Source organism: Thamnophis elegans, chromosome 2, assembly GCF_009769535.1.
Source record: "Thamnophis elegans isolate rThaEle1 chromosome 2, rThaEle1.pri, whole genome shotgun sequence".
NCBI lineage: Eukaryota > Metazoa > Chordata > Lepidosauria > Squamata > Colubridae > Thamnophis > Thamnophis elegans.
The window spans coordinates 50,454,861-50,482,741 of NC_045542.1; the positions used below are offsets into that span (position 1 = coordinate 50,454,861).

Below are 27,881 nucleotides of genomic sequence, written 5' to 3' on the forward strand. Positions count from 1 at the left end.
TTCTCCTTGATCCTGGAACGGGCTTTCTGAGAAACGGTTGAGGAGAGAAACTCGTCTCAGACCAACCCCCCTAGGATTCTTGTTAAGGAAGTCTTGGTTCTTCTTCCTGGGACTTTAATAAGATTGCTTTTCATTGCAGAGAGCAGAGAGGTGATTGTGCAATTTCAACACTTTAGAAAAACAAATACTGTACAGATGTTGTCCTATCTCACTTCACATTACTGCTAAGGGAGAGCAGTACTCAGTCTGAAACAATGTAGAGTGGCTAACGATGGGCTGCCACACACAGTAACAGTCCTGCAACACTCCTGTACTATTGTTTGAGATGCAGTCTGATTGTTCTTGTATATTTTTCTTCTCCATCTATTCCACCGCTCTGTGCTGGGTTAGGCAGAATTTGCAGCAGTGTCACAGCGACATTCACAGCTTTCATTGTGTGAGGAAGAAGGGGTGGCAAGGTCACATGGGAGCCTTAGGTGTTTTAGGGGGCGGGGGTCATCCGCTGTTAATTAATCTAGCAAGTTTGAGTTCCAATTTTCACGTCTTAAAAAGAGTCTATACCTAAGATATTTCACAATGGAGAAAACAAGTGATGACATGAAATGACTTGATGAATGTACTTACGGCTGCGAAGGACAAGCTTAAAAATCAGAGATTGTGAGCAAGGAACCATCCCAAAAAAAGATCAGGTTATTTTTAAAAATAAGGGCTTTGCTCTGCGTTACATGGGTGTATGATTCATGGAAAAAGCTGTTTCAGCTGGGCTAATTTGGAGTGGTAAAACAACATGAGGCAGGTGGTTTTTCATTCTTCCCTGGTCTAAATAGTTGCCATGCTATTTCAAATAGAACTTTGTAGAAGAAGTTGTAGCAAGAAATTAAGCATTCCTGCCAGCCCAGCCTGCTTCGTATCCTCATCATCCATTTCAGTAGTGGGTTTCAATTTTTTTAGAACCTATTCTGTGGGTGTGGCCTATTTTGTGAGTGTGGCTTGGCAGTCATGTGACCGGGCAGGTATGACCAACTTGACATCACTCATGCACACTCACTCACATGACCACCCTCCAAGCCATGTGGCAAATTTTTTTGGGACTCCTATGAAGTGGGGGGGAAGAGAGGGGAAAACCTCCCAAAAATAGACAACTGGAGGATTAAGGACCAAAATTAGGGAGATCGGAGAAGGCAGGATAGAGATTAATCCAGTAGAAAGCTATCACATGCTGGGGAAAGAACTTTGGGAGATTGGAGGAGGCAAGACAGAGGGGAATCCAGGACAAAGCTACCACACTCTGGGAAAGAACAGAGGGGAATCCAGTAGAAAGCTATCACATGCTGGGGAAAGAACTTTGGGAGAATGGAGGAGGTATGACAGGGGGGAATCATGGAAAAAGTTATCACACTCTGGGGAAAGAACTTTGGGAGATCGGAGGAAACAAGACAGAGAGGAATCCAGGAGAAAACTCCTAAGCTTGCCGCTGCTGTCTGGTGGATTGTGCCGCTGGACCTCTCCATGCTTCTCCGTTCACCACCTCCACTCCCAGGTATGCGACTTGACACCGAATTGGGCTAGGATAGTGCGGATGGGCGGGGGGAGCGAGCGATGGAGTGGCTTCCATACGGGCGGGGGTGAGCAAGGAGCGACAGGGCCAGGGCAGGCGTTCCGGAAGTTACTTCCAGGTCCACAGGTCGAACCTCCTCTCATCGGATCAGTACATTTCACCATCCGGTTCTCCCGATCCAGTGCGAACCGGCAGAATCCCACCACTGATCCATTTCCTTTTCAAGGCAATCAGGATTTGTGGGGATTTATGCACAAGGACCATTCAATTCGGCAAAGGGAGCTTAGCTAGGGGTGGGATTCTATCGGTTCAAACTGGTTCTAGCTCTGACTATCAACTGGGAGCAAACAGGTTCACTCTGAATTTGAAGTGCCCCTCCCCGCCCCTGCGCTATACTCACCTGTTTCCTTTTCCAAAGCCCAGCTGATCGGCGTGGCAGAGTGGATTGCTGCGCCTCAGCTGTTTTCCTTGCTAGCAGTAATGCGGAAGGTGAATTTTCAAAGTGCACACTCAGCGAACCGGTTGTTAAACTGGTAGGATTCTCCCCCCCCCCCCCCCGAAGTTTAGTTGTTCATTTCTGATCAGCATTAGACTCTTCCATGCAGCTTGCAAATTATATCCAAGGCTAACAAAAGCACACAAACTAACACTTCCATAAAGCTTTAGCCGGAAAACCACATTTGCTAATAAAAATTTTTTTGAGGCAAATGTTTCGTACCTGATTGAGATTTTTGATGAGATGAGTTTTTTTCTCCCAAGGGGCCAGCATCATAGGGGCCAGCATCTGGCGCCTGAAACATATAGCTGTCATTCGGCAGAGAGTGGGTGCGACCCACAGAAGTCTTCCCTACTCTCAGCAGATCCTGGTTGGATGAGAGAATCAGGGGGTCATTAATGGAAGGAAGATCGGTCTAAAAAAAGAAAAAGAGAGAAAGAGAATGTCACAGAAGTGGGGAAAAAGCATGTGTTTATTGGAACTGTGGCAACAACCACTGCAACAGACACGAAATGTGGTGAGCATGCAATTTATTAGGCTGTACAACTTCTAGTATAACCAAATGAAATTGCACAAATGAGTTGACTGGGAAGCAATAATCCTACATTATTACTAAAGCACCACACACAGAATGAACCACATTAAGAACAAAATATACAATACAGGGGAACAGAGAAACAACATTGCAACAATAAACCATGACTATTTCAGGATTAATTGAACAAGCATCATGCCTCAAGGCTTGGTTAACAATTGCATGCTTTGCAAAACTTTAGTCCTTTAAATCGGTAATACAAATCTTTTCAATCTCTTCCTGCTCAAAGGAAGCTTTTGCAGGAATCCGTTCATAATTCTAGTTAATTTTCTTAACAAAAAGGGAGCTATGTTTGTCTATAGACAATTTTGTTATATACATGATGTATAGTGACAATATACTATTATAGAATGCGTATTCTGTTTGTGATCTTGATTTTGTATTGCTTTAAAAAATGCCTGCATATACCAGCCGAATTACAAAAGAACATTGATAATGTATCTTCAACAATAAGGAAAATACATTTTAAAATAAAAAAATCTAAAGAATAAAAATGTACTGTTACCAAAGTCTCTGGTCTCGTTCTAGTTTTCATAATAGCTGAAAAACAATCTGTTAGAAAATCTTGTAATGATTTTCTAATCTAATTCATAGTGAAACAAAACATAAATAGCGTGCATATTATGCAATAGATTTAACCAATAGTTTTTAATTTCTCTAATACATAGAACGAATTTAACTCTGGTTTCAATTAAGGATTTAGATATTAGATTCATCTATAGCTAATGATTCAGATAAAAAGAGTGAAATGCATGGTACACGACTATCAAGTCTTTTTTATTTCTTAAATTAGATGATATCTTAATTCAATTAAAATCAGTTGAATCGCTATATCAATTATCTTTCCCTCCCTACTGCAGTGATATATTTTATTTCATGGCAAATACTAGCTATGCCCAGACAGCTTCAATGAATATATGCTCAATTTGTGGAATTTCATTTGTTAAGTTAAAATTGCCATTCATTATGGTTTGAATATATCTATATCAGCTGCTCCATCTGTGGTCTACATATAGTATTTTTAAAAACACTTTTATTATCTTTGCTTCCTGCATACATTTGCTCTTCTAACAATACTGTCAGCCTAAGTAGACACAGGTTACTTCCAAATAAGGTTTCCATCACTCTGCCTTCAGAACCATTCCTACTTTCCCCATGGTTTCATTTCTCTTAGCAGAAATAGAAATCTGTTAAAATCTGTTAAGATAGGATAGAAGGACTAGTTGCAGGATGTCATTCGGTTTGGCATCTAAAATGTTCTTCTTTCTGAAAAACCTTTAAGATACTTAAGAATAGATGTAGTACTCATTACTAACTTAAGACCCTTTAATTTCAATAAGACATGATGTGATTTAGTCTAGATCCAACCCAATCGTGTAGAACATTGATTTTTTTTAAAAAAAATGAATGCACCATGTGTTCTTAGATATTTAACTTTGCCAAATTATAGAACTGTAAAATAATTGGATACTGTACAATTTGAAACAACAAAAGTGAAAGTTTCCATGGAGATTAATAAATTAGTCAATATAAATACGCTGTTAATAATAAATGCAACAAGTTCTTAGGTCTTGTTGGAGTAAGAATGACCTGATAGCTTAGATGAAAAGCAATAGAGAATGTTTTCCATTGTTGTATTTAAATTCCAATCTTAATTAGTAGCAGTTTTATGAATATCTCACTTTTTTATGAATAAATCATACTGAGATAAGGGGATAAGGAGTCAGATTAAGTCTAAATATTATAAACCACCCATAACATTTGCTAATTTAATATACTGTGAAAAACAGTTGGTGCAATTATACCCATAGTTCCCTATGAAGAAATAAAACTGATTTTATATATGTGATATATCTGAAACTGGCATTAAAACAAAAAAAAGATGAATTTTTTAAATATACTGAACTCTTCCAAAATATTTTAAAAATTAAAGGGCCACATTTTAAAAATGTAAGTTTCTCAATTGTATGAGAGTGTTGAAATATTTTTTATATTATGTAATAACATAAAAGTAATTCAAATTAAAGCAATTTGAATTATTAATATTGAAGGTATGCATTCTTAAATAATATTTACACTCGTTTACAAGCTTCTACAGCTTGCATGAAGTAAGAGAGTTTAATATTTTTGCCAAGTGACTGGATTGACTTCTAATTTGATGCAAGTAATCTATGGGAGTTTAGAGTTTGCCAGAGCCATAATCCTACTTTATGATTGATCTTGATAGACAGTAAAATGCTCCCCTTCATTTAGCATCCCATTTTGAATGGAAATTCACCATTCAAAAACTCTCACCAAAGTCTTCTAAGTCTTTTGCAAATGATGCCATGAAGCATGATGGGAAATATTGTCACGGTTTAAAAGATATGCGTCCCACTTAAGTAATAACTGTTATGGCAATCTACTAAAATGATAAGAGAATTCATCAACACAACACACAGCTTAAAGGTAGATATGTGAACAAGAGTAAAATAAGAATGGATCCACTTAATGTTGGGAAGGAGTTATGCCTATTGTACAGCAGAAATAAAGCATTTGATTGCTATTAAGCTATTAAGCAGCTAATAATATCTAATGTTTCAGGAGGAGATGGTTAAAGCAGGGCTCAAAATACTGGTAAACATGTCTCACAATGTTTTAAAAAGCCATCCTTGATTAAAAACTTAAAGAGTACAAGTTGAGAAAACTGTAAAAGGCGTTGCCTGCAAAACTTCCTAGACACCTGTTTGTAGCACAGTTTGGATTTAAAAGTGGGATCATTATATCATGACATTTTCCACATATCTGTAAGCAATGCAATCACTTTGATGTGGCTTGATATACTTTTCAAGAGAATCTGATTTTCTTAGTGGCTGATACCCATAATAAAAGAGTACAAATACAACCTCAGAGGTAGTATTGAGGGTAATCCCAATGGAACAGATTTCTTTATGCTAATAAAAGGTTAAGAATTGCTCATCTGAAAATGCCATAGCTGTTATTACCCTCTTGACAACAGTATTTAGAACCCTGTAAACATCATAAAATACAGTGACCAGTGTATGTACATTGCTCTCCAGGGCATTAAGTAAGAGTGTGTTATTATCATCAGGTAAAGAGTCATCCGTCAGAGCTAAGGACCAGGAATTTTCAGAGAGAATATCTGACGTCAGAGACAAAGCCTCCATCTCAGCTAGAGGGATCTAAACAAGGGAGAGATGATCAAACATAAGAAACCAGGACACATATACATGTCTTTGAGAAAAAAGAAAGTGATTACCACAATCATTATCCTATAAACATGGAGGTGCTTCCCGTGCTATTAAGTGCATTTATGTCATGCTCATTATTCTGTAGCTAGGATCCTCAGGAAAAGCTACTGAATTCCCCCCCTCTCTTCCTTTTTTTCCTAATTCTTTTAACCAGGCTTACAAATAAGCAAAATGGATGCCACAAACTGCACTGAGGATACTGTCGTTGAGGGATCAAAGGGCCAGCATCTCCAGAACGTTTAAAAACCATCCCAATTACATTTAAATGATACATTATTTTCAAAAATATAATTCTCTAGCTCCAGATTTCAAAACACCAGGGCAAAACTGTCTTTCTGGAAGTCACTTTCTCAGATGTTTTCAGGGTTTGTTTGTTTTTTGCTTTAAAGAATGTATCAAACTGAGGAACAATGAACTATACAATTACCGTATTTTCAGAGTATAAGACGCACCTTTTTCCTTCAAAAAAGACGGTGAAAATCTGGGTGCATCTTATACACTGAATACAGCATTTTTGGCCTCCTGCTCCCTTTGCAAAAATAGCCGTAGTAGCCTTGCAGACTGCTCCTGGGGGCTTGGGAGGGCAGAGATGAGCAAAAGACAGGCCATTTTTTTGCTCATTTTTGCCCCCCCCCCCCCAGCCCCCTATAAGCCTCCTAAAGGCTACGCGTGCCCCTTGACAGGCTATTTTTGGGAGGTCTGCAGAGTGTAAAAACTTTTTTTTTTTAAATTGCCTCTTTAAAATCTTGGTGCTTCTTACACACCGGTGCATCTTATACTCCGCAAAATATGGTAAATCTGATTGCACCTAAAAAGGCGATGATCCCCCATTTTTGGAACAGAAGGAACCCTGGGCTTTGTCACAAGGCTTGGCAACACAGAGCTTTTGGGTGCCAACATAACTGCTGTTCCCCAAATTGTACAACCAACTGCAGTTAAAATGATTTTGAAGCAATGTTGAAGCAACTTGAATTTAAAAGTTGCACAACTCTTCAAATTAACAATCTCATGAGATTTTGGCTCGTGCTTTGGTGGAGAAGAAGCACCTGGAATCACACAAGATTGAGTCTCTGAAATCTGAAAGAGTTGCCAATCCTTGCCTTCTTAAAGCGTTACTCTCCCAGGTTCAGCAGGACCATTGCAGAAGAACTCTTACCACAACACACTGGATCTAGCCTCTGCATTTAAGTGTCAAGTGTTCAATGTAATCTTTTTAAAAAATTTATGTCACAAAAGCTGGACATCAGACAGGAGATCTAAAATGAGTTAGCAATTATGATTTCACTGATTCTTTAATTTTATATACAAGGGGTAGGTGAAATTAATACTCAAAACTGGAATTCATATACCAAGCACCATGTTTTCTATGAAGAGTAATGTTTTTTTCAAGCCCTTTTTTTGGCCAGGAGCAATTTCAAGAAAGAAAGAAACAAACAAAAATAAAGATGAACTCTCCATTCCAAATCTCAAGGTCAAGGGGAGATAGATTACAGACTCCTTTAATCACACCAACAGCATGGTTAAAGGCAGGACACATAGAAAACCACAGAAATGACCTTGGAGAAGGAATGTAGAAGTCAGCGAAACATGAACTACCCTAGGAAATGAAGAAAGGGTTAGAAAGAAACTTGAAGTGATTCTGCCTTGATTCCCTTCAACATAAGAGGGAAGGAAGGGAAATGCTGTCAGGCATTCAAGATTGTTACTATTGTATATCCTATATCAATAAAGAGCTCTAGTTTATGTTTCCTGCCCTGGTCTACCTTAAAGATCTAAGTGACTATTCTTCAATTATTTCATGCATATCCAATAAACCTATGTCTTAAATTTACTTGTTTATTTATTTCTCACCTTTATTATTTTTTATAAACAATTCAAGGTAGTGAATACATCTGATACTCCTTCCTCCTTCTATTTTCCCCACAACAAGAACCTTTGAGTTGAATTGGTCTGAGAGTGAGTGGGCCAAGGTCAGCCAGCTGACTTACATGGTTAAGGCAGGGCTAGAACTCACAGTCTCCCAGTTTCTAGCCTTAACCACTAAACCAAACTGGCTCTCTCTATATCTTGTATCTCTTAACTTTTACTCCCATTTCTGTAAACAAAATGCCTCCCAATAATTGTTTGAAAAAATTAATGTTTCAAGATAGATTGTTTCAAGTAAACAATTAATTTGTTTTATCAAAAAATTGAGGCATATCAGTGGTGGGTTGCTCCTGGTTTGGCCCGGTTCAGCCGAATTGTTAGTAGCGGCAGTGGGAGGCCCCGCCCTCCTGCCTGGACACTTCTGCACATGTGCAGAAGCGTTGCACGCGCATGTGGGAGTGCACTCAAATTGGTAGTAAAAATATTTGCAATCCACCACTGAGGCATATATTTAAGTTTCAAGGTGCTTGATTTGAAGCACCATTTGATTCAATATTAGGCCAGAAACTATAAGCTAAGTTAGTTTCTTCTACTGTAGATTATTACACTATAAGAAAATACCTATATGAAAGTCAGATGCACCTCTCCAAATTGTATATCCAATCTTAGATTTCAAGAAGCAAGCAAGCAAAGCAATGTACTTGCTCGCATTACTTAATCTTTATATTAATTCTCTTACTCAAGTTAAATAAAAATGAGTAATGCAGTGATTTTATCCTTATCCCAGTTGGACCTAAGGTAGAATTTGCAATTAACAATGTACTATAACAAAGAAAATTTAAATAACTATTACACCAAAACAAAATATTCTTGGTAATCTTTAACAAGACATGTAGCAGATAAATACATAATTGGAAGATAAACAATCTCACCATAGAGCGAATGATTTTAAACATGTAGAAGTTATCTTCCAAACCCTCTTTAATGAGGAAGAACCAAATGTATATGTGCAAAGAAACAGAAAGAAAAACCCTTCCAACTCAATTTGCCAGCAGCAAAGGCAATAATTTTGTCCCTGAAGCAGTAAAAGCCTTTAAGGCAAAGGTACTAAGCCTGATGCTTTATGGTGCACACACAGCATTAGAAATAGTCCAGGCTAAATTTACAACAGTGATGTTTCCGGTCCATTGCTGCATTCCAATGCTTTCCCAGATTGCAATTACCATAGGTTTCTGATAAAGAGGCATGTATGAGAACTTGTCAGCTAAAATATTGGCTAAAAGTAAATTGCATAGAAGACTCTTATGCACCCTTAATTTTTATGGGCAAGTTCATTTCCCCTTGGAAAAATAGAGTTATAGATTTAAATTACTGTGGCTTTTCACTTCATTTTTTTAATTCAACAAAGATAGAGCAGAATGACATCAAAAATAAGCTTGTGCTCTTGAAACTAATCTACAGAGGCATAGAATTTTAGCACTGTACTATTATAAGCACCGTCTGTGCAGGAGATTGTTTAAGCTAGTTAATTGCTTTACTAATATTTTGTCTGTTTAGTACACAATAGCTTTTTTACAAGCTATACTTTATGCCATGTCATCCACAATTCTGGACTGCAGGTACAATAATATCCTTCTCTAAGACTGTCTGTATCCCTATTTGAAAAAAAAATCCATAGTATGAATTCTGCATGTCTTGTACTGTTCCAGGTATCAATTTTGGTTCTCTATATTAATACAGATGTAAACTGGCTGATTGGATTGACCGAATGGAAGAAAATCTTTGTTTCCTGTTAATTTCCCATTTGCCTGAAATATGTAAGAAAGTTGCTGAATTTCACTCAATAATAATTGCTGTAAGGAGGATTTGGAGTCTAAGAATAGAATTGTTAACTCAAAATTATAAAATTTATGAAGGATTTCCCACAAATTCTGATTTGGTAGTAAATGGTCCTGATATTGAGAACTAAATACATCAATTTGAAGAAGACAGATTATCATGCTATCATCAATAAAAATTAAAATAATAATTCTTCACTGTCACAGGACAAACATTTTGGAAATGGACAGTAGAGAAGCTATCTTGAAATTTTCCTCTCAACTCCCCTCTGGCCCATGGAAAGTAGCTAGATATAAAGGTATATGAGAATGACCTTGGGAGATGAGGGAAGGAGATGCTGCCTAAAGAACAATCACAAAAAGAGGGGTGGGGGCTGCAGCTGAATAAAGGGCAGAAAAGGAAGAAAGGATTTGCCTAATTTATCAGGCAGTAAAAAGTAATGGTGGAAGAGCTGTACATTTGGACTTGCAAGGTTCTGTTATTGTAGCCTTACAATAAAATAGAGTTAGCTCATCTTGTTATCTTTCCTCTCTGGTCTGTTTGGGTGGCTGACATCTTAAATTATTCTTGGAAATGAAGCTTCCAGACTGATATTATTACTTATTACTTCAGCTGATAAAAATGAAAATTGATTTCATGAGTATATTTCAGAGAAAATTTCCCTTGAACTATTATATCTTTTCTCTACAGCAGGGGTGTCAAACTCAATTTCATTGAGGGCCGCATTGGGGTTGTGTTTGACCTTGGAGGGCCAGATGGGCGTAGCCAGGATGGGGTGGGTGTGACCCTCTGCCAGCAAAAATGGAGCTCAGGGGGGGGGAGCACATGAGGCCCTCCGGGTCCTGTTTTCAGCCAGGATGGCCTTCTGCAGCGCTCTGCCAGTGAAAACAGAGCTGGTGGGGCACGTGTGGCCCTCCTGAGCGATGTTTTTGCTGGCAGAGACACCACAGGACAGCCCTTTGCTGTTTCCAGGATGGCCCACAGGCCAGATCTAAGCACCCCATGGGCCATATCTGGCCTACAAACCTTGAATTTGACACCCCTGCTCTACAGTGAATGTCAATCTACTAGCACAGATAAATGGAGCTGGGATCATATAAATTGCTGCATCACAATAACTTTGTCTTATCATCAGAATGAAAAAAATGTTATAATTTTGTTGGAGAGGGAGTGGCCAAACCAGGAGGAGGAGTCAAATGAGGATTTAGCCTGGAATCTTTTCCCAGACACAAGAGGTTTTACCTTGAATGCCATTGAACCTTATCTAGTCTGCCCCAGGTGCAAACTACCAGTTTGGGAGGATTTCTGTGAAATAGGCACTTTGACATGTGGGTCCGATTGTTTTCCTCCTGATAAATTTTCTGCTATTTAGTGAGCTGACAAACTTTGAAAAGGCTTCTAGTAAGAACTTTAGAGAGCCAGTTTGGCGTAGGATTAAGGTACCAGGCTAGAAACCTGGAGACTGTAAGTTGTACTGTTGCCTTAGGAACAAACAAGCTAGGTGATCTTGGGCTAGTTATTTTTTCTCAGCTCTTGGAAGGAAGCTGAAGGAATCACTTTTGAAAAATATTGCCAAGAAAACTGCAGGGATTTGTCTAAGCAGTCTTTGAGAATTGGACATGATTGAATGAGAAGAAAAGAAATCTTAACTCATGTTTAATTTAATCATTTAAATTAGTTGATTTCAGTAATTGGGAGTTGATAAAGAAAAGTTTTTTTCTCACTAGGAAACAAGTACTCTTCTGTGATTATATCTTTTAGGATATCTGTATGCACCATTTAAGGGAAAATCTAAGACTTGCTTCAGGAGTTTTATCCTTATCCATCTGCAAATTTAATTCAATGATCAATCAAACTATAATTAATATACGAAGGTATCCTTAATCAGAACTACTAGGAAATCTTACTGGCAGATTGATGTTTCATTAAGCAAACTAAATCTCTTTACAGGAATAATGATATGAATAAAATAAATACATGTTCTCAGCTGGTGGCTCACACATGGAAGGTAGGGAGAAATTATAGGAGAGGGCTGGCATTTAAATGTGATCATTCTATTTCAGAGTTTTGATGATCTTTTTTGAAAAAAATCTCAAAAACGATTGGAAATCATTAGAATTTGTGCTATTTGTTTTCAACATTTATGATCAAGGAGAGTTCTAAGCAGAGGTGGGTTGCTACCAGTTTGCACTGGTTCGGGTGAACCGGTAGTGGAAATTGGGACTGGGTCGCAGAACCGATAGGGACAGCAGGCTGGCCATGCCCCCCGAACCAGTTCCCTAGTTGCCCATGCCATTGCTGGCATATTGTTTAGGTATTTTATAATGTTCTGCACATGTGCAGAACAATTTACAGGCAACTGTGCATGTGCAAACAATGCCCGGCAGGTGCGCATGCAAGGTACGCATGAAGCAATCCGGCAATAATGCCAGCAGCAACCCACCCATGGTTCTAAGGGCTACCAGAAAGGAAATTTAAGTATCATATGCCTGTCCCCGCTCCTCTGAAGAAAATTTGTTGGTGGTCTTACATAACATAACAGATATAAATGCATATGAAATAAGAATGTTTTTTTTTAAAAAAGAATATGTTTATCATGACAATTGGGTTTGCAAAGAATTGTCTGCAAATGTTGCAGTTTCAAAATCTGTAATCAAGAAACTGGGTTAGTGGGAAAAACAGTGGGAAAAGATTACAGGTGGAGCACTTCAGACAAGCACATTGAACCTTATCAGATTCTAGTATATTGCTACAAAGGCTTCCCCAAAGCTTGTTGAATGAAGAAACCAAGCTTACAGCAATTTTGTAAAGTTTCAGTCTCTATGTATTTTGTATGTATTTGCTCCACTGTATTTTAACAGGATGTTATTGCTTTACTGTTATTAAATTATTTTAGCTCAGTCAGAATTGGATTTGAAAGGAGAAAGAAAAGAAGCTTCCTTTTGATACCAAAATTAAATATTAATTTAATATTTGAAATGTTAAGTTACATCAGCCCCTTTGTCCCAGTGAATGTACTGAACAAAGTGCCAAGAATCTCTAATACATTTTCTTGGCCATCCCCACTTATCTGGATCTCCAGTTACAAGCAGGCCAGTTCTTCATTTGTTGACATGGAACACAGCCTACAACTTTCAGCTTAGGTTTCATACAGATGAATTGAAAAATCAACACATTATCCCTACAGTTATAGAGAAGCTGTCAGGTCAATTCCAGACTAGTTTATTTTATAGGAAATTGCTTTTCATTGGATTTTAACCTCCAGACACTGTATGGTAGTGCTGATTTCCCCCCTTTAAATTGCCATGTTCATGAAAATACACCCGAACCTAATTTTGGATATTTGGCGCTTACAAAAAAAAATGGTGCAGAAGGGGAAATTGGCTGTGAAAAAAAAAGGTTGATTTTTTTGGTCGGAACTTGATTTGGTCGTGGTCAGAAGCATTCGTGACCAGAGGTTCTACTCTAGGAGGGAAAATTTAAAGGGGAGCCAAGAAAACGTTTCAGAGGTATATGTGGAATTCCTTTCCAATTTTGTTTAGGAGGAGGGGAGGAAGAAGAATCTGCCTCTTAAGTTTAAATTCCATAGCTTTGTCTGATGATCATTTTCTAAAGATAGAAACAAATGGTCAAACACTGGTCCTATGTGTTTAAAAAATGCATTTAAATGCATTTAAAAAATAATAATAACTACAATTAAACTGAAGAATCCACCCTCCAAAGTACCGGTAAGATGATACCATCTTCCCCTTCTGGACTGTTATGCAGAAATTGTTTTGCCCACTGCAAAAAGAGAGAAAAAGCCACGCATGGCACTTCGTATTTTTTCACATTGCAAATCGAATAAAGGATCCAAGACATGCAGAAAGAAAACTTTGGCATGGTTTTTTTCATTTACTAAATCCTTTGCTTGCGTTTAGTTATGGTTACACTTCCATAGTAATGGAATTAAATCCTCCTGAATTCAGCAAGGCTTATGACTGAACGCTAATAAGACCGGGTTGAAAATAATGCCTATTTTCAACAAGAAGAAATCCATTTGCCCACAGCTTTGATTTGACAGCACAATCCTTAGAAGGTTTACTAGGAAATAAGCAATGCTGAATTGAATGGGAGAAACTTACAGGTGCATGCATACCGGATGGCATTCTTAGCTAACTCTATTTGATATCAAATAAGAAACCCTTTTGGAAATTGATAATATTAACCTGTTTCTCAGGGTTGTAAGTGTCAGTAGTTGGAAGGGCATAATGATGGCATACAGAGCCTGACAGGTTGTCCATCAGCTTCAACTCTCCTTCCAGAGATTCCTGGATCAGCAGTGATATGGTATCAAACAAGTGTCTTTCCTGGGAGGAGTGCCAAATAGCATGCAGAAGAATAGGCCAGGCCAAAGAGAGAGGAATGGAGGGAGGGGAGAGAAAAGGAGGGTTGGGGGAGAATCGAGAAAGAGAGAAAGCAAAAGAGACCATGGAAGAGACAGAAGGAGGAAGAAAAGAGAGACAGAAAAAAATGTTTTCAGACAGAACAGTAGTTGTTGAAATGGCCAGGAAGAAAAGACAGGGACAGAGAAGGGAAAAACAACAGTGCAATAATACCATAGTCAGAACTTTTCTAAGACATTGCTACACACAAGACTGAAACTAAACACACAGTAAGGCCAGTGGGACACATTACATTCATCCAGAGCAGCGACTGGCACCTATTTACCGATTGGCAGAAGTATGGCTGTTTTGCAGGGCTATCATACCAACATGACAAGGGACAAGTGCAGCAGAAATAAACAACAAATATGCACGATTTCAAATGGAGGTGAGAATGGAAGCCAGCACGAAGCGTTGGCATCACGCAATAGCATCACTGTAACCACTTGAGAGTAACATGGTTTTCAGAGGTGCTGGTGGCTTGCCATATCTGTGACCTAAGTGCTCTCAATCTCTAAAAATCAGACCCTTGACTTAGTCTCTGAAGAATGAATGTAAGGCAAACTTTTGAAAACAGGAAGAGATTGAACAAACACTGGTTTTCCACAACCACTATCTGCTGGTGCAGGCATGTAAATGCTTCCTCTTGGAAAATAAGTACTCTATATTCAGTTGTTGCAACAGTGGGCTATTCTTGCTTATGTCATTGCCTATATTCTTGAGCCAGGAATAATTATCTTGAAATACTGGCAAATAAATCTCCTATACGGCCCGGTGAAATCCTGCTTTTAATCCCATTCCCAGATGTAGATATGGGGAAAACTTACCTGAATCTGGCTGACATTTGAGTAATGCAGAATGCAAAAAGAGACATCAAGTTGGTTTCAAAATCTAAATTACAGATGTTTTCTAGTTTGGTGGCAATCTGTTATTTTAGTTCCAAGTGAAGGGTGGTTTACAAGAACTCCTTTTCACCTCATCTGGTACAATAATTCCAAAGCATTTGAAGTTCAACGTTAGACTAGGAACTGCGGCCATGGGAAGAATTTTTCAAATAAAAGACCTAAAAAGTCATTGGCAACAGGACTTCCTGCTCAAAATGCAGCCAAATGAATCACCTTTGTGTAACAAGTGTGTGATGATGCTGAGAAAAACAAGGGATTGGGGAGTTTATATGGCTCTAGTCCAGAAGAGGTGGGAGGGAATTTTAGAAAGAGGAAATATAAATGGGGAATATTAGTATTAGTTATCAGAACTACATTTCATTGGTTCATTTTTTTAAAGAGAGAGAAAAACTACTTGGAAGTATTGTGATATACTTGGAAATATTGAGAAGAGTCTTATTTACTATAGTCACATAATACAGGTAGTTCTCAACTTACGGCCACAATTGAATCCAAAATTTATTTTGTTAAGTGAAAAATTGGTTAAGTGAGTTTTGTCCCATTTTACAACTTTTCTTGCCACATTTGTTAAGTGAATCATTGCAGTTCTTAAATAATAACACAATTGTTAAGTGAATCTGGTTTTCCCATTGACTTGACTTGTCAGAAGGTCGCAAAAGGGGATTATATGACTCTGGGACTCTGCAACAGTCGTAAATGTGAATCAGTTGTCAAGCGTCCAAATGAAAATCATGTGACCATGCGGAAGTTGCAACTGTCATGTCTAAGAAATGGTTACAAGTCACTTTTTCAGTGCTGTTGTAACTTTGAACAGTCACTAAATGAACTGTTGTAAGTTGAGGACTACCTGTAGTACAGACAGGGCTCATGGGAACTTCAGTTTAGCTATCTGTGGAAGCTCTGAAAATGACTGTTATGTCCAGTAATGTTTTACAATTGTTTTGTAGAAGTGGATATACTCAGCCTTCATGCATCTCATAATTAAGATGGCTAAAGAACAATGGCTGCCTTTTGAATGGTTTCAAAGTAGTTCTGTCCACAAAGCACATGCTACAATCAGAACTCAAAGTCTCTCAAATGGCAGAGCTTTATGTCACCATCTAGTGAACTGTCAAAAGTCAAAAAGTCTAATCCATTTGAAATCCAAATGCTCTGGTTTAAATTATCTACACAGCATCGCTGAGTTCCCTGTGACTTTCCATGATAAGGATTTAATTTGAGGTTACTGAAATAATTAAGAGTTTATAATTAAGAGTTGTCATCCTATGCATGCTTGCTTTAAATCCAGAGAGATTTATTTTCTAATAACTGAAACCTTAAAATATTGTGCTTGTATTGTGCACAGGATTCTGAAAGCCAAAGAATCATTGAAAAAAAATATGATTCTTAATTTCCATTTGCCAGGCTCCTAGTTTCAGAAATGTCTCAGATGTTGAGATTAATATACAGTGTAAAGCTTCTGCAGTAACAAGAGGAGTAATAACTTAACATCAGTATTACTTTCTATGCAGGAAACAGCCAATGTGTATGATGCCATGAGTTCCCACAGCTATAACCTAATACAACAATGCATATAGTTTATGGAACATGCAAGCAAGGAAGCATGCTGATCACATGACTCTGCAGGGTTATAATAATATAGGAACTGTATTCCTCTTTCATCAACCATTTCTTGGAATGCAGAGATTTTAATTAAAGGGACCCTGGCAAGGAGAAAGAGTATTTTCATTAGCCATTGAAATGACACTCAAGAGTTTAAAGATATAATCAGCATAATAATACGGGCAAATATTATTTGCAAAAGTATTTTTTCTTCTAAATCAAGAGACACCTTTCCTTCTGTGATAGGCTTTTATCAGGAAAAAGAATTTTAGAGAGTTTTGAGAAATTCTAACCTAGTTTTGGTCAGACAGAGTTAACAACCCATTTGAATAATGAACGAAAATATTACAGCAGTTTGCAAGAAGCAATATTTCTGCAGGTAATGAGATTATGATCGATTAATAAGGAGGAATGGCAATCTCCATATATGAAATAGGAGATTCCCCCACTCTACTGACATGGACTTGTTGGTGACTGTTGGTGCTACACTCATGTGAAGTGTGGCTGGAAGTTTTAAACAATGAAACTGAATATTACTCTGTAATGGTAAAACTCAGACACCTACTTGAACAATGAAAATGCATACCAGACATACAGATGCAACAGTCAGCAGGCACCCTTCTATACAGGTGCCTGATCTCTCGCCTACTACATAGATGCATGATTCCATTGAGCAGCCTTTGAATTGCAAAGGCACCTTTGAGAAAAAACCTTACTGGCCTCTTTCTCCAGCATTGCCAGTAATGAAAGCTGTGTCTGGGATCTCAGAGCCTCTGTTATAAATGAGTGGTTAAGGGGTTGCAGAACACCCTTTGCAACCGATTAATAACTTTGCATGAACATCTAATATATTTGGCCTGCTTTTTCTAGACACTCTGGAATTTTGCGGAGAAAAAGGAATACAACTCCCTGATAAATCACTGGAACCACTCAAATTTAGATTTGAGTGTATATAGTATGTTGCTGGAGACAAGTGAAGCCCACTCCTCACTTCACCCACCACCTGAGTTTCTCACCATAGGATGAACCGTGGACAGCTGAGAATTCACTTTGATTTGCATGGGGTTGGCGTATCCTCCAGGACTCTCAGGCCATTCTCCTGTGTTACCGCTTGTCCACATGAAAGAGTCAGAAGGTGGCTGCACACCCGGTGTAATTGTCTTCATTTCCATTTCCAACTCCAGCTCCAGTTCTGCTTCTTCTTTAGCTTCCTTGTTACTCTCCTCCAGGTGCTTCATCAGGACAGCAATCACCACATTCACCAGGACAAACTGGGCTGTCAGCACAAAAGAGACGAAGTAGATAGGCGAGATGACGGTGTTGTAACAGGTGGATTCCTCATCGCAGTCCCGCAATGTGTCCTGGGAGGGAACAGAGGGAAGTGAAGTGGAAATGGTTGTGGCTGAGAATTTCAGGAATTGGCAGTTTATGCCACTCAAATTCTAACTTCAAGTCTATATGGCCAGACTCCATGTGGAAGATGGGGAATGAGTGTCCTCCATGCTGATCAGTTTCTATAGAATTTTAGGAACTTGACCATTGAAAGATCCTTCTACTCTTCTAGAATGTCTTATTTTTCATACGCTGGATGAAATCTTTGAAAAGGCTAACTTCCCCCACACAGGCACAATACATTCAGGACTGCATAACATTCTGACATACATAGATAATGCAGTGTATTTGCAATGGCTGCTTTCTTGCTTTGGCCAAGACAGAAAGATTTCATGATTCCAACTGACTAGACCTAACCCACCAGAGCATTGGTAGGGGTGATTAAAGCCTGGGAAATGCCAATAACATCAACAATGTGCTGAATTTGGTCATTGGCATTGTTTGAAAACATTTACCTAACTCAGAAACTAATTACTCTGGTTTTACTCATATTCAGCCTGTCCCTTTCGATCAGTTCTGGACAACTTTTTGGTGGTCTTACTTTAACTGAACTAAAATAGTAGGTTGGTACAAAATGACATTGTGTATAGCCAAGAGTCTTTTAACATTAGGAACTTTACAAAGTTTCAAAACAAACAAGCCATGATGCCAAACCCCAGTTGCAAATTACAAAAGGATTCTGAAAGCTGCAAATGCCAGTGAGGGCTATATGGTTCTGTGGGTTGCCTCTCCATGATCTTGATGATTTCACAATCACAATATGATCCCTGATTGGCTAAGGTCTATTCCATGAATAATGCAGAAAAAGGGAAACCTTAATTAAGAATTGGGGTTTGGGGGTGGGGGAGGAATGATACCTATTGTTGCAAAAATTAGAAGAAATAATTTGGATAAGTACCGGTATATATAATTTGTTATTCACTTTCAGAGAATGAAAATATTCAAAACAGTAATTGTGTCAGTCTTTTCAAGAGACTGAAAATGTATATTGTGTTTTTGTACTCATTTTTTTTTCCTGATGGCAATTTTACCTTCATTATCCCATTCCAATTGTCTCCTGTGGATACACGGAAGAGTGTGAGGAAAGCCATTCCAAAGTTGCGAAATGTTGCATGCCTCCCTAAACCCTCGCAAGGATGAGTGTCATCACATTCTATATGTGCAATAAAAAAATATAAAGAGAATTTAGTTATAAAGGGGTTTTTTTTGTTACCACAAACAATTCTATAGTTTAGGGGGTGCAGAGAACTTACCAAGATCCCCAAACAGCTCCACTCCAAGAGCTGCAAATATGAAAAACAACAACATGAAGAGGAGACCTAGATTCCCCACCTGCAAAGAGATAAGAAACGAAGGGGAAAAATACTCATTGAAGTTATACATCACCAAGGAACTCTCACAATGAGAAATGTACATGCTATATTAGTCTCCCAAAGGTGGGGACATGCCATTTTCCAGATCCTGCTGAATTAGTTTTGTCAGTAAATATGGCCCACAGTGAGGTATGCCGGGAACTGTAATTCATCAATATTTGAACATTATTAAGTTCCTGCAACTGAATATATCTCCTTTCCTTCTTTAGCTTTACTAAATCTCATCTGGTCACTAGTCTAATACTATGATTTCTTATGTGTGTGAATAAATACACATACTTTAAATTTAGATGATGTTGGTCATGAGAGAAGGACTTGCATTGAGAAAAATGATTCTGAAAGCTTTTCTTGATCCCCAAATGCCCAGCTGAATAAATAAACCAGTTTAAAATGTCAAGCGACTAGTCCACTGACTATAACTTGCTCCAGTTAAAAAAGAAAAAGAAAAATGCTTGAAAAAGCATATGTTTCTGCTCCATCAAGAGTTGTAGCTTTGGAATGCATGTTGTGCATAATGCATGGTGCATAAGCACAATATCAGATTACTCCCTGGCCCATTATATAGCACTGACAAGAAATCTTGTCTTCTACACCTGGTGCTTTTCAGATGCATTGGACTATGACACCACCCCAGAGGTGGCATTCAGCAGGTTCTGAACCAGTTCTGGAGAACAGGTAGTGGAAATATTGAGTAGTTCGGAGAACCACTGAATACCACCGTTGACTGCCCCCCCAATCTATTCTCTGCCTCCTGAGTCCCAGCTGATCGGGAGGGAATGGGGATTTTGCAGTAACCTTCCCCTAGAGTGAAGTGGGAATGGGGATTTTGCAGTATCTTTCCCCTGCGACGCCCACCAAGCCATGCCCACCAAGCCATACCCACAGAACCAGTAGTAAAAAAAATTGAATCCCACCATTGCACCACATGGCCACACTGTCTGGGAATTATGAGAATTAATATATCTGACTTGTTTAGGGTCTGGAAAATGAGCATTTCTCAGCTTTGGAATTGATCTTTGCTCTGAAGATCAGAAAAAAATCAGGAAAAGAAAAAGTAGCTGAGTGCTTACATTTTTAGATTCAAGTTTTTAAATTTCAAAACAGGTTTCATTTCACACCATTAAATTTGTGTGAATTATACTCAAAAATACAGCAAGTGTTGTCATGAGAATTGAACTAATTAGCTTTAGAGATTGGAATCTTTTCATGGGAAAGGAACGTTCTCTTTTGAATTGGCACTAACTTACACACAATGCTCTTGCTCATGGATGGAGAAACATAATGGAATTTTCCTCCTCCAACGTATCCCCTCTATTTCATTAATGCAAGTTGCTTCTTACTTTTTATTATTTTAAACAGATAGATGGTTTTTGAATTGGCACAATCCTAAATCCCTCGCTCTTCTTTTTTTCTCACTGCATTAAGTTACTGATTTACTTTGGGGTATGTATGTATGGGCACAAATTTTAGGAGAAGGAATGGCAGGACCTGAGGGTGGAGACAGAGTTAAAAGTGGGATCAGGCCAGAATCCCTATGTAGCCGCAAGCAGATTTAACTATGTAGGTATTCTAAGCTGATCCCTCTTTAACTCTACCCCCAGGTTCTGCTACTCCTCCTTCACAAATAAATATTAAATCTGATGCAATTTTCTTGAAAAGGCCAAATCTGTGATGATTAGCAAATGGATAACAAAACTCAGCGGGAGGCAAACTATACTGAAAAACATACGAGAAAAAGAATACTAGCTGAAGAATTCAGGGGGAAAGCAGTTGATTTCAGCCAATCCACAACAAAGTTCTAGCCTTCAAGAAGACACAAATATAGGAAACTTGTACAGAATTATCTAAATTCCTAAGATAATTAGATAGTGAAGGGAACTTAACTGAAGTCTGGATGATAAGACTGAACGGTTACCTGAGGCAGTGCTTGCATGACTGTATCCAGAAGAGCTCTCATCCCTACAGCCATCTTCAGCAATTTTAACACTACAGAAAAATGAAAGGTTTGTGATGTCATTGCCAAAATAATGATGCATGGAAAGGAAATGTAAATTTAAATATTCACAACAATTGCCCAAAGAATCATGTCCTAACATCCTCCACTAAAAGCTAACGTGCAAGACAATGTTTTATGGAGTCTTCTTCAGCCTAGAAAACTTTTGAGTGTATTGGACTTCGATTTCAGCAACATATCCTGTCATCGGAACATGGCGCCTAAAATGTATAAAAACTATGTCCTGCACAGAGGTCCCAAGAATGAAGTTCCAATTCTTTCACTTATTAATTGAGGTGATGTCAACATTATAACAGGGATGCAAAGGGAGGTTTCCCCCCCTGACAGCTACTGAGCAAACCGAACCAGTTTTCAAAGGTCAGACATTGATCTAATCTACAGTTTCTGAAAATTCATCTTTGATCTGAAGAGCTAAGAGGCCAAGTACTTGCTCACAGATTTAAATGGCACCAAGGCTGAGGAAGAAATCAAAGTTGTTTGTACTCTTTGATTCCAAATCTAGGACACAGCAATAGTGAGCTTGTGATCTTCCACTTGTTCCATAATAAACTCCTTTAATACTTTGTTGCCTAGAGCAAACAACACCATGTATAATTAATAAATAAAACCACTGAAGTACAGTGGCAGAAATTAATCAGAGTAATTGGGACTACTTTTTTAATCCATTATTATTTATAATGTCTGACACCCAATCATGTGTTCACAGCTGCAACAGAGACCTGAGGAGATATGCTAAGTTTAAAATTGGAAAGACCCTGATACAAATCCCTGCTCAGCCATGAATAGGTCAGTGATCTTGGGTTGGTCAGGTTGTCGCAGTTTAACTATGTGCATAAAATGGGGGAAAGGGAGAACTTTGGGTGACACCTTGAGAACACAGAAATGAAGGAAGCTCCTTCTGTTGAGAAAAATCACTGATTCATCTAGCCCATAATTAGTTCCAGGGATGCAAGAGACCAAACTGACACTTTTTCCATGCAAAATAAGTATTTATTACTATACAATTGGTTGGCTATAATGGAGTTATTAGCAATAGCAGTAACACTGCATTTGGTGAAACTTGAACTGCCAAACTGCCGGCAGTCATCAGTCAGCAGAATTAGCCTGCAGTACTGCACTCTAACCACCTCATCACCACGGCTCTTAGCTATTAGCCCAACTAATAAGGCAAAATAACAGACCAAGGTTAGCATTAGCTTTGTAATGGATGCTTAAGCTGTATACATGCTATGTAGAAGACTCTAGTATGCCAGAAATGATCAGTTCCTATTTGGCCAAAAGATTCATGGGTGCAGAGCCCCAGAAACAATGGGGGGGACTGACCTCGAGCAATCCTGAGGACTCTCATAATGCGAATAATGGTAGGGTTGATGGGCAGTGATGCATTCACCTCAATCTCTTCCAGCGTGATCCCCATGATGGACAAGAGGACAATTGCTAGGTCCAATTGATTCCATCTGAAGGTGAGACAAAAATCAAATGGAAAAAAATGCTAAATTATTTGTTAGCAGAAGGAGAGGATTATATGACGAAGAATTCCAATCATTTCAGGCATTTATGCATTCATGAACTGACACTCCACCTTTACCAGTTTTTGAGAAGAAACAAATTAAACAAAATATGTATTATTAGGATACAATTTAGTCAAGTCTGAATACACTGGTACCTGGAATGGAGAAATCAAAACTGAATTAATCTGCAGAACAACAGAAAGGATAAAAAGATAATGTCAACTTAATTTCCTTTAAATGTTTTACTTAAATTACATTTCTCTAAATATTTTATTCAACTAAATTTAGTTTGTCCAAAATCTCTTTTTAAAAAGATTTGCCCTTTGTTTAATTGCTATTGTGTGTGTGTGTGTGTGTATGTAAGGAAGATCTTCAAGCTTATATGGCAAAGAAGGGGGTTCAGGTACAAATGAAGAACATGATGCTTTTGATGGAGAAGTATCATATTAATTCTATATGATCCAGGTTTATTCAATATACTCACATTTTGTGTCTATATATGTGTGACTGTGTCTGAGAGAGTTCTTCACAATTTAATCAGCTCACTAAAATAATGACAAATAACTAGTCCAGAGAAAGTCTCTGTTTTGCTGCTACTGCTGTATAAGTGAATGCATTATTTGGGACTGCTGAACAAATGGGGAGATATGACAGTGGCACTAACAGCTGATTGTTCTGCATGCTCATGAGCAAATTAGATCCCATTTGGCACACATGGGCACATTTAGAATTGTTAGGATTCTAACAATCCAGGTTAGGAGCACAAAATGGCCACCATGGCAAACATGACCATCTTTCCTGAGTTTTCTCTTCACTGTCCCCTCTAATCTCCCCATATTGTAGCTGTCACCTCAGTTTGCCTTTGGCATTTTACTAAATAGGTAGGCATGCCAAGCTGTAGTCTCCTTTCATTTCTTTAAAAAGAGCGCCTCAAGGATAAATGCATTTTTGGAACTAAACATTGTGTCTGAGGCTGGTATTTTGCATTGCAGCATGAGAACTTCTCATTTTAAAAACATAAAAGAATAAAGGTACAAGCTATAGGAAGCAACAAGGGAGGAGCCAGCATTTTTTTCTGGTGCTTATGAGGGCTACAGTGACAACCCAAATTATCAGTGTGATGGGAAGAGGATTGGTTCACATTATAGGTAGTCCTTGACTTATGCTCACAATTGGTATTAAAACTTCAATATGGTCATTAAGTGAGTTGCACTTGATTTTATGACTTTTTTGCTGGGGTCCTTAAGCAAATCAATGTAGTCATTAAGTGATTCATGCCATTGTTAAGGAAATCTGGCTTTTCCCAATGACTTTGATTGTTCGAAGCTCCTGGGAAGGCTACAAATGGTGATCACATGACTCCTAGATGCTGTAACCATTGTAAATACATGCCAGTTGCCAAGTGGCCAAATTTTGATCAGGGACCAGGGGGACACTGGGATGGTCATAAATGCAAGGATCAGTTGTCACTTTTTCAACGTCGTAACTTCAAACTTTTGTTAGACCAACATTTTTAAGGTTGAGGACTACCTGTAGTAAGAGAGTTACAACTGCTGCAAATGAGATGTGAAGATGTGATGGAGCAAAATCCAACAGTAAGACATGAGTTTAGGGACAACTACTGCATTATATGATTTTACCATAAAGAGTTTAGCAAAACACTTACTTCTTCATAGAGGGAAGCAGAAATTGAGAAAAATGGGCACCCATGTTCTCAGGTACTTCTGTATAATTTAAATTTAATGGGCAGAGATGAAATATCCATATAAGAAGCTGGAAATACTTCTATATATCACAGCTAACTAAGCTAGTTTCAATAGAAAATAAACCTGGTATCTTTCTGAGTTTTGTCCATTTACTTTCCTATTTTTTTATTAAATGATTAGGCCTTTAACTGCTAATGACTTAATTAAAAAATAGGAAAATAAATCCATTTGCCAAACACGGTAAATAGATAGGTAAAATTGAACTTTCTAATATAGAAACCAAGACTGATTCTAATACAATAAGGATTCACTTTAGAAAGATTTTGAGGTACAATGAAAAAGGCAGAAAATTACTATTGGGTGTTCCTATATTTCCAAAAGGTTTTCTCTTTTTTTTAACTGTCACAAGAGAAGATATTATTTATATATTTAACTACTTTTTCTGTTAATTAGCATATTAGCATTAAAAATCACCCAATAACCAATCTTCATCCACATAGTTAGACAACAGAAAGAGTTGCAACTGGAAACATTAGGAATGGCACTTTTTGAAGGGGAAAAGCAAACAAACAAACACACACACACACACACACACACACACACAAACACCTTGCAATGTTATTCTGAATCATTATTACCTATCTTGAAAGAACCGACGAAACCCAAATGCAACGAGCTTGAAAACCGATTCCATGACAAAGATGATTGTGAAAATGTAATTGCAGATCTTCAGAGCTTCCTCAAGGATCTGAAAGAGGAGAGACAAATGGTAGTTTACTGCATATGGTAAGGAGGATATTGGCAAATTTCATCTTCAGCTAAATCCATTCTATCCTCTGCCTTTATAGGAACTGCTAAATGAAGAGAAGCCTGTCAGTGTAAGCATATTGGAACTCCTGCATAGGGTGAGCTTTTGAAATGCTGCTGTCATTCCAGGTAGAGAGATGATAAGGGCAAAAGTCTAACCCTCGATGCTTTATGGCAGTGATGGTGAACCTTTTCAGAACTTGGTGCCATGCGCGCTTGTCTGGGTCGCAACCGGGAAGAGGAGCTGCCCAGGGTGCATGCACGTGTCTGAAAATGAACTTCCGGTTTCTGGTGCATTCATGCACAGTGGCCAACTAGTCTTCCAGGTTTCTGGCCGGCATGCACGCTCATGCAGGAAAATGAAAGACCAGCTCTTCCAGTTTCTGGCACTGCTGCATGCATGAAGGCTATCTGATTGTCATGCGCACATGCAGGCCAGAAACCCAAAAGAGGAATAGGCAATGCCGCTTGTGCCAGGCGACACGGCTCCATGTGCCATGAGAAAGTTGACAACAACAACAAGCTTGGGACCTAAATATCATCAAGACTTCCTACATCCATTGGGTTTTGCCCATGCAAAAGAACTGGAAGAATGGACTCCCTTCCCATCCTTTATTTAGGGATCCCAGAGAACAGCCTTCTTGGCAGCATCCCCACTTATCCCCACCTGTGTGCACTCTAAAGACGTGAGCAGGCTGCTCTCTGGGATCTCTGCAGGTGACATATTCTTAAATAAAGGATAAGAAAAGTGTCCAAATAGCATCCTTTCCTCTTCCCCCAATTTAGATCAGTTCCTTCCTTGTTAGCCCAGTGTTAGTTTGCAGTGAGGAACTGTTGGGCAGAGAGAAGCCCTCTGCGACAAGATTTGTCCATGTACATTTATCCCTTTGGGGCAAAGTGTATTGTAATTGTCAGTTGTTGGTTTGCCCTTTCTTTTGTCATTTTGATGTATTCTTATTAATTGCCTTACTGGAGTGTGTCTTATGGTCTGTTTTTGTGGATTAGACTGGCATATAAATCCAAGTATAAGCAAGCAAAGAAACAATTTAGGCTGGGCAAATAACAATTCCCTTTGCCTTAGTTCTCCAAAAGACAGAATCTATTACTAATATATCAGTGCTGTTTTTTATAAAATATTGCTACCAAGAATGTATTGGTGAGGAGAGACTTTTGGGAGATAAAATCCTACTTGTTGAATGAATGAATTTCATGAATATTTAATCCTGACTCCAAATTTAGAGAAATAAGGTAGGTTATTATGGGAAGAAAATATCATGCAGTCATTAGAGGGAAAAAATCTGTACAGGAAGTCATTGATTTATGACCATAATTAGGGCCGGAATTTATGTCGCTAAGTGATATGATTATAAAGTGCAATATCATGTGACAACATAACTGAGCAATGACATTCTTGGCACACCTTGTTGCTCTCGTTAACTGACTTCTATTGATCATTAGCTGAGGACCCAGCCACTCTAGGCATGACACTATTCTAGCCCCAAGCCTTGATAGCATAAGGGACTGCCTCCAATTCAACTTCCCCGCATACCTATCTACCTCCTATCTCTGCTCTTTTGACCATTCTACACCCTGTTTTATGGGGCAGCAAGCCATGCCATAAGGGCTACTTGCCATGCTGTGGCTCAAAGGTATCTTAGCATGATATGGCTGAAAGACTGTAAGAAATCATTGAGCTGCAGCACAGTGGAAGCCTTTCATAGCATTAAACCATCAGGATAACCTGTAGATAAAATATAGAAAAAACAAAGCATCATGGAAATAGAGGCAAGGGTCCCAATTCCAGTTTTTAATCTTTGTTGCAGTCATGGTGTTTATTTTAAAGAGAGGATATTTGGAATGGTGGAAGATTTTTGATCAGAGAAAATTCATTGTCAATATATATTGCTAACTGGAAACCCTAGATTTTTTTTACATGAAATAGAAGAAAATGAACATATATTTTTGATGATCAGAAAATAAGGTTATTTAAAATGAGTCATGCTGTAACCATAGAACAAGGAATAAATTTATTCTTACAACTGCTGTAAAGAAAGTTGAAAACCTTTCTTTCTTTCTTTCTTTCTTTCTTTCTTTCTTTCTTTCTTTCTTTCTTTCTTTCTTTCTTTCTTTCTTTATGTTCCCTTCCCTTCCTTTCCTTTCTTTTCCTTCCTTCCCTCCCTCCCTGTATATGCAGTTCAATTAACATCAAACTTACATGGTTCATTGTATTGGTATGAGACTACTATTATATATAGATGCCAACATTGGTAACAGAATGAGCTAAACGTTTGTGTAAAAAAACATAATGATGGCTGCATCCTTCTGTGTTTTATAATCGTACAAAGCTGGTCACTGATAAGACACAATTAACAATCTACTTTAGCATGAAATATAAGTGTGGATTATAGTACAAGCAACCAGCTGCTTATACAAGATGAACCAGCCAAGATCACACTTCAGTGGTGGGTTTTTGCACCGGCTTGGGAGAACCGGATGGTGAAATTTACCGATCCGGTGAGAGGAGGTTCGACCGGTGGACCTG

General features: G+C 38.3%; 1 protein-coding gene across 1 annotated transcript in view; it reads right to left on the bottom strand.

Moving 5' to 3' along the window:
* CACNA1G (calcium voltage-gated channel subunit alpha1 G) overlaps positions 1-27,881 on the bottom strand; it is a 484,357-nt gene that overhangs the window by 19,971 nt on the left and 436,505 nt on the right. Inside the window, exons 27-33 of the mRNA XM_032212057.1 lie at positions 25,171-25,280; positions 22,639-22,772; positions 21,217-21,287; positions 19,182-19,260; positions 18,960-19,081; positions 17,553-17,897; positions 2,277-2,469 (exon numbers count right to left, since the gene is read on the bottom strand). Of these exons, the coding sequence (XP_032067948.1) occupies positions 2,277-2,469; positions 17,553-17,897; positions 18,960-19,081; positions 19,182-19,260; positions 21,217-21,287; positions 22,639-22,772; positions 25,171-25,280 (1,054 nt within the window). The remainder of the gene's footprint in view (positions 1-2,276; positions 2,470-17,552; positions 17,898-18,959; positions 19,082-19,181; positions 19,261-21,216; positions 21,288-22,638; positions 22,773-25,170; positions 25,281-27,881) is intronic.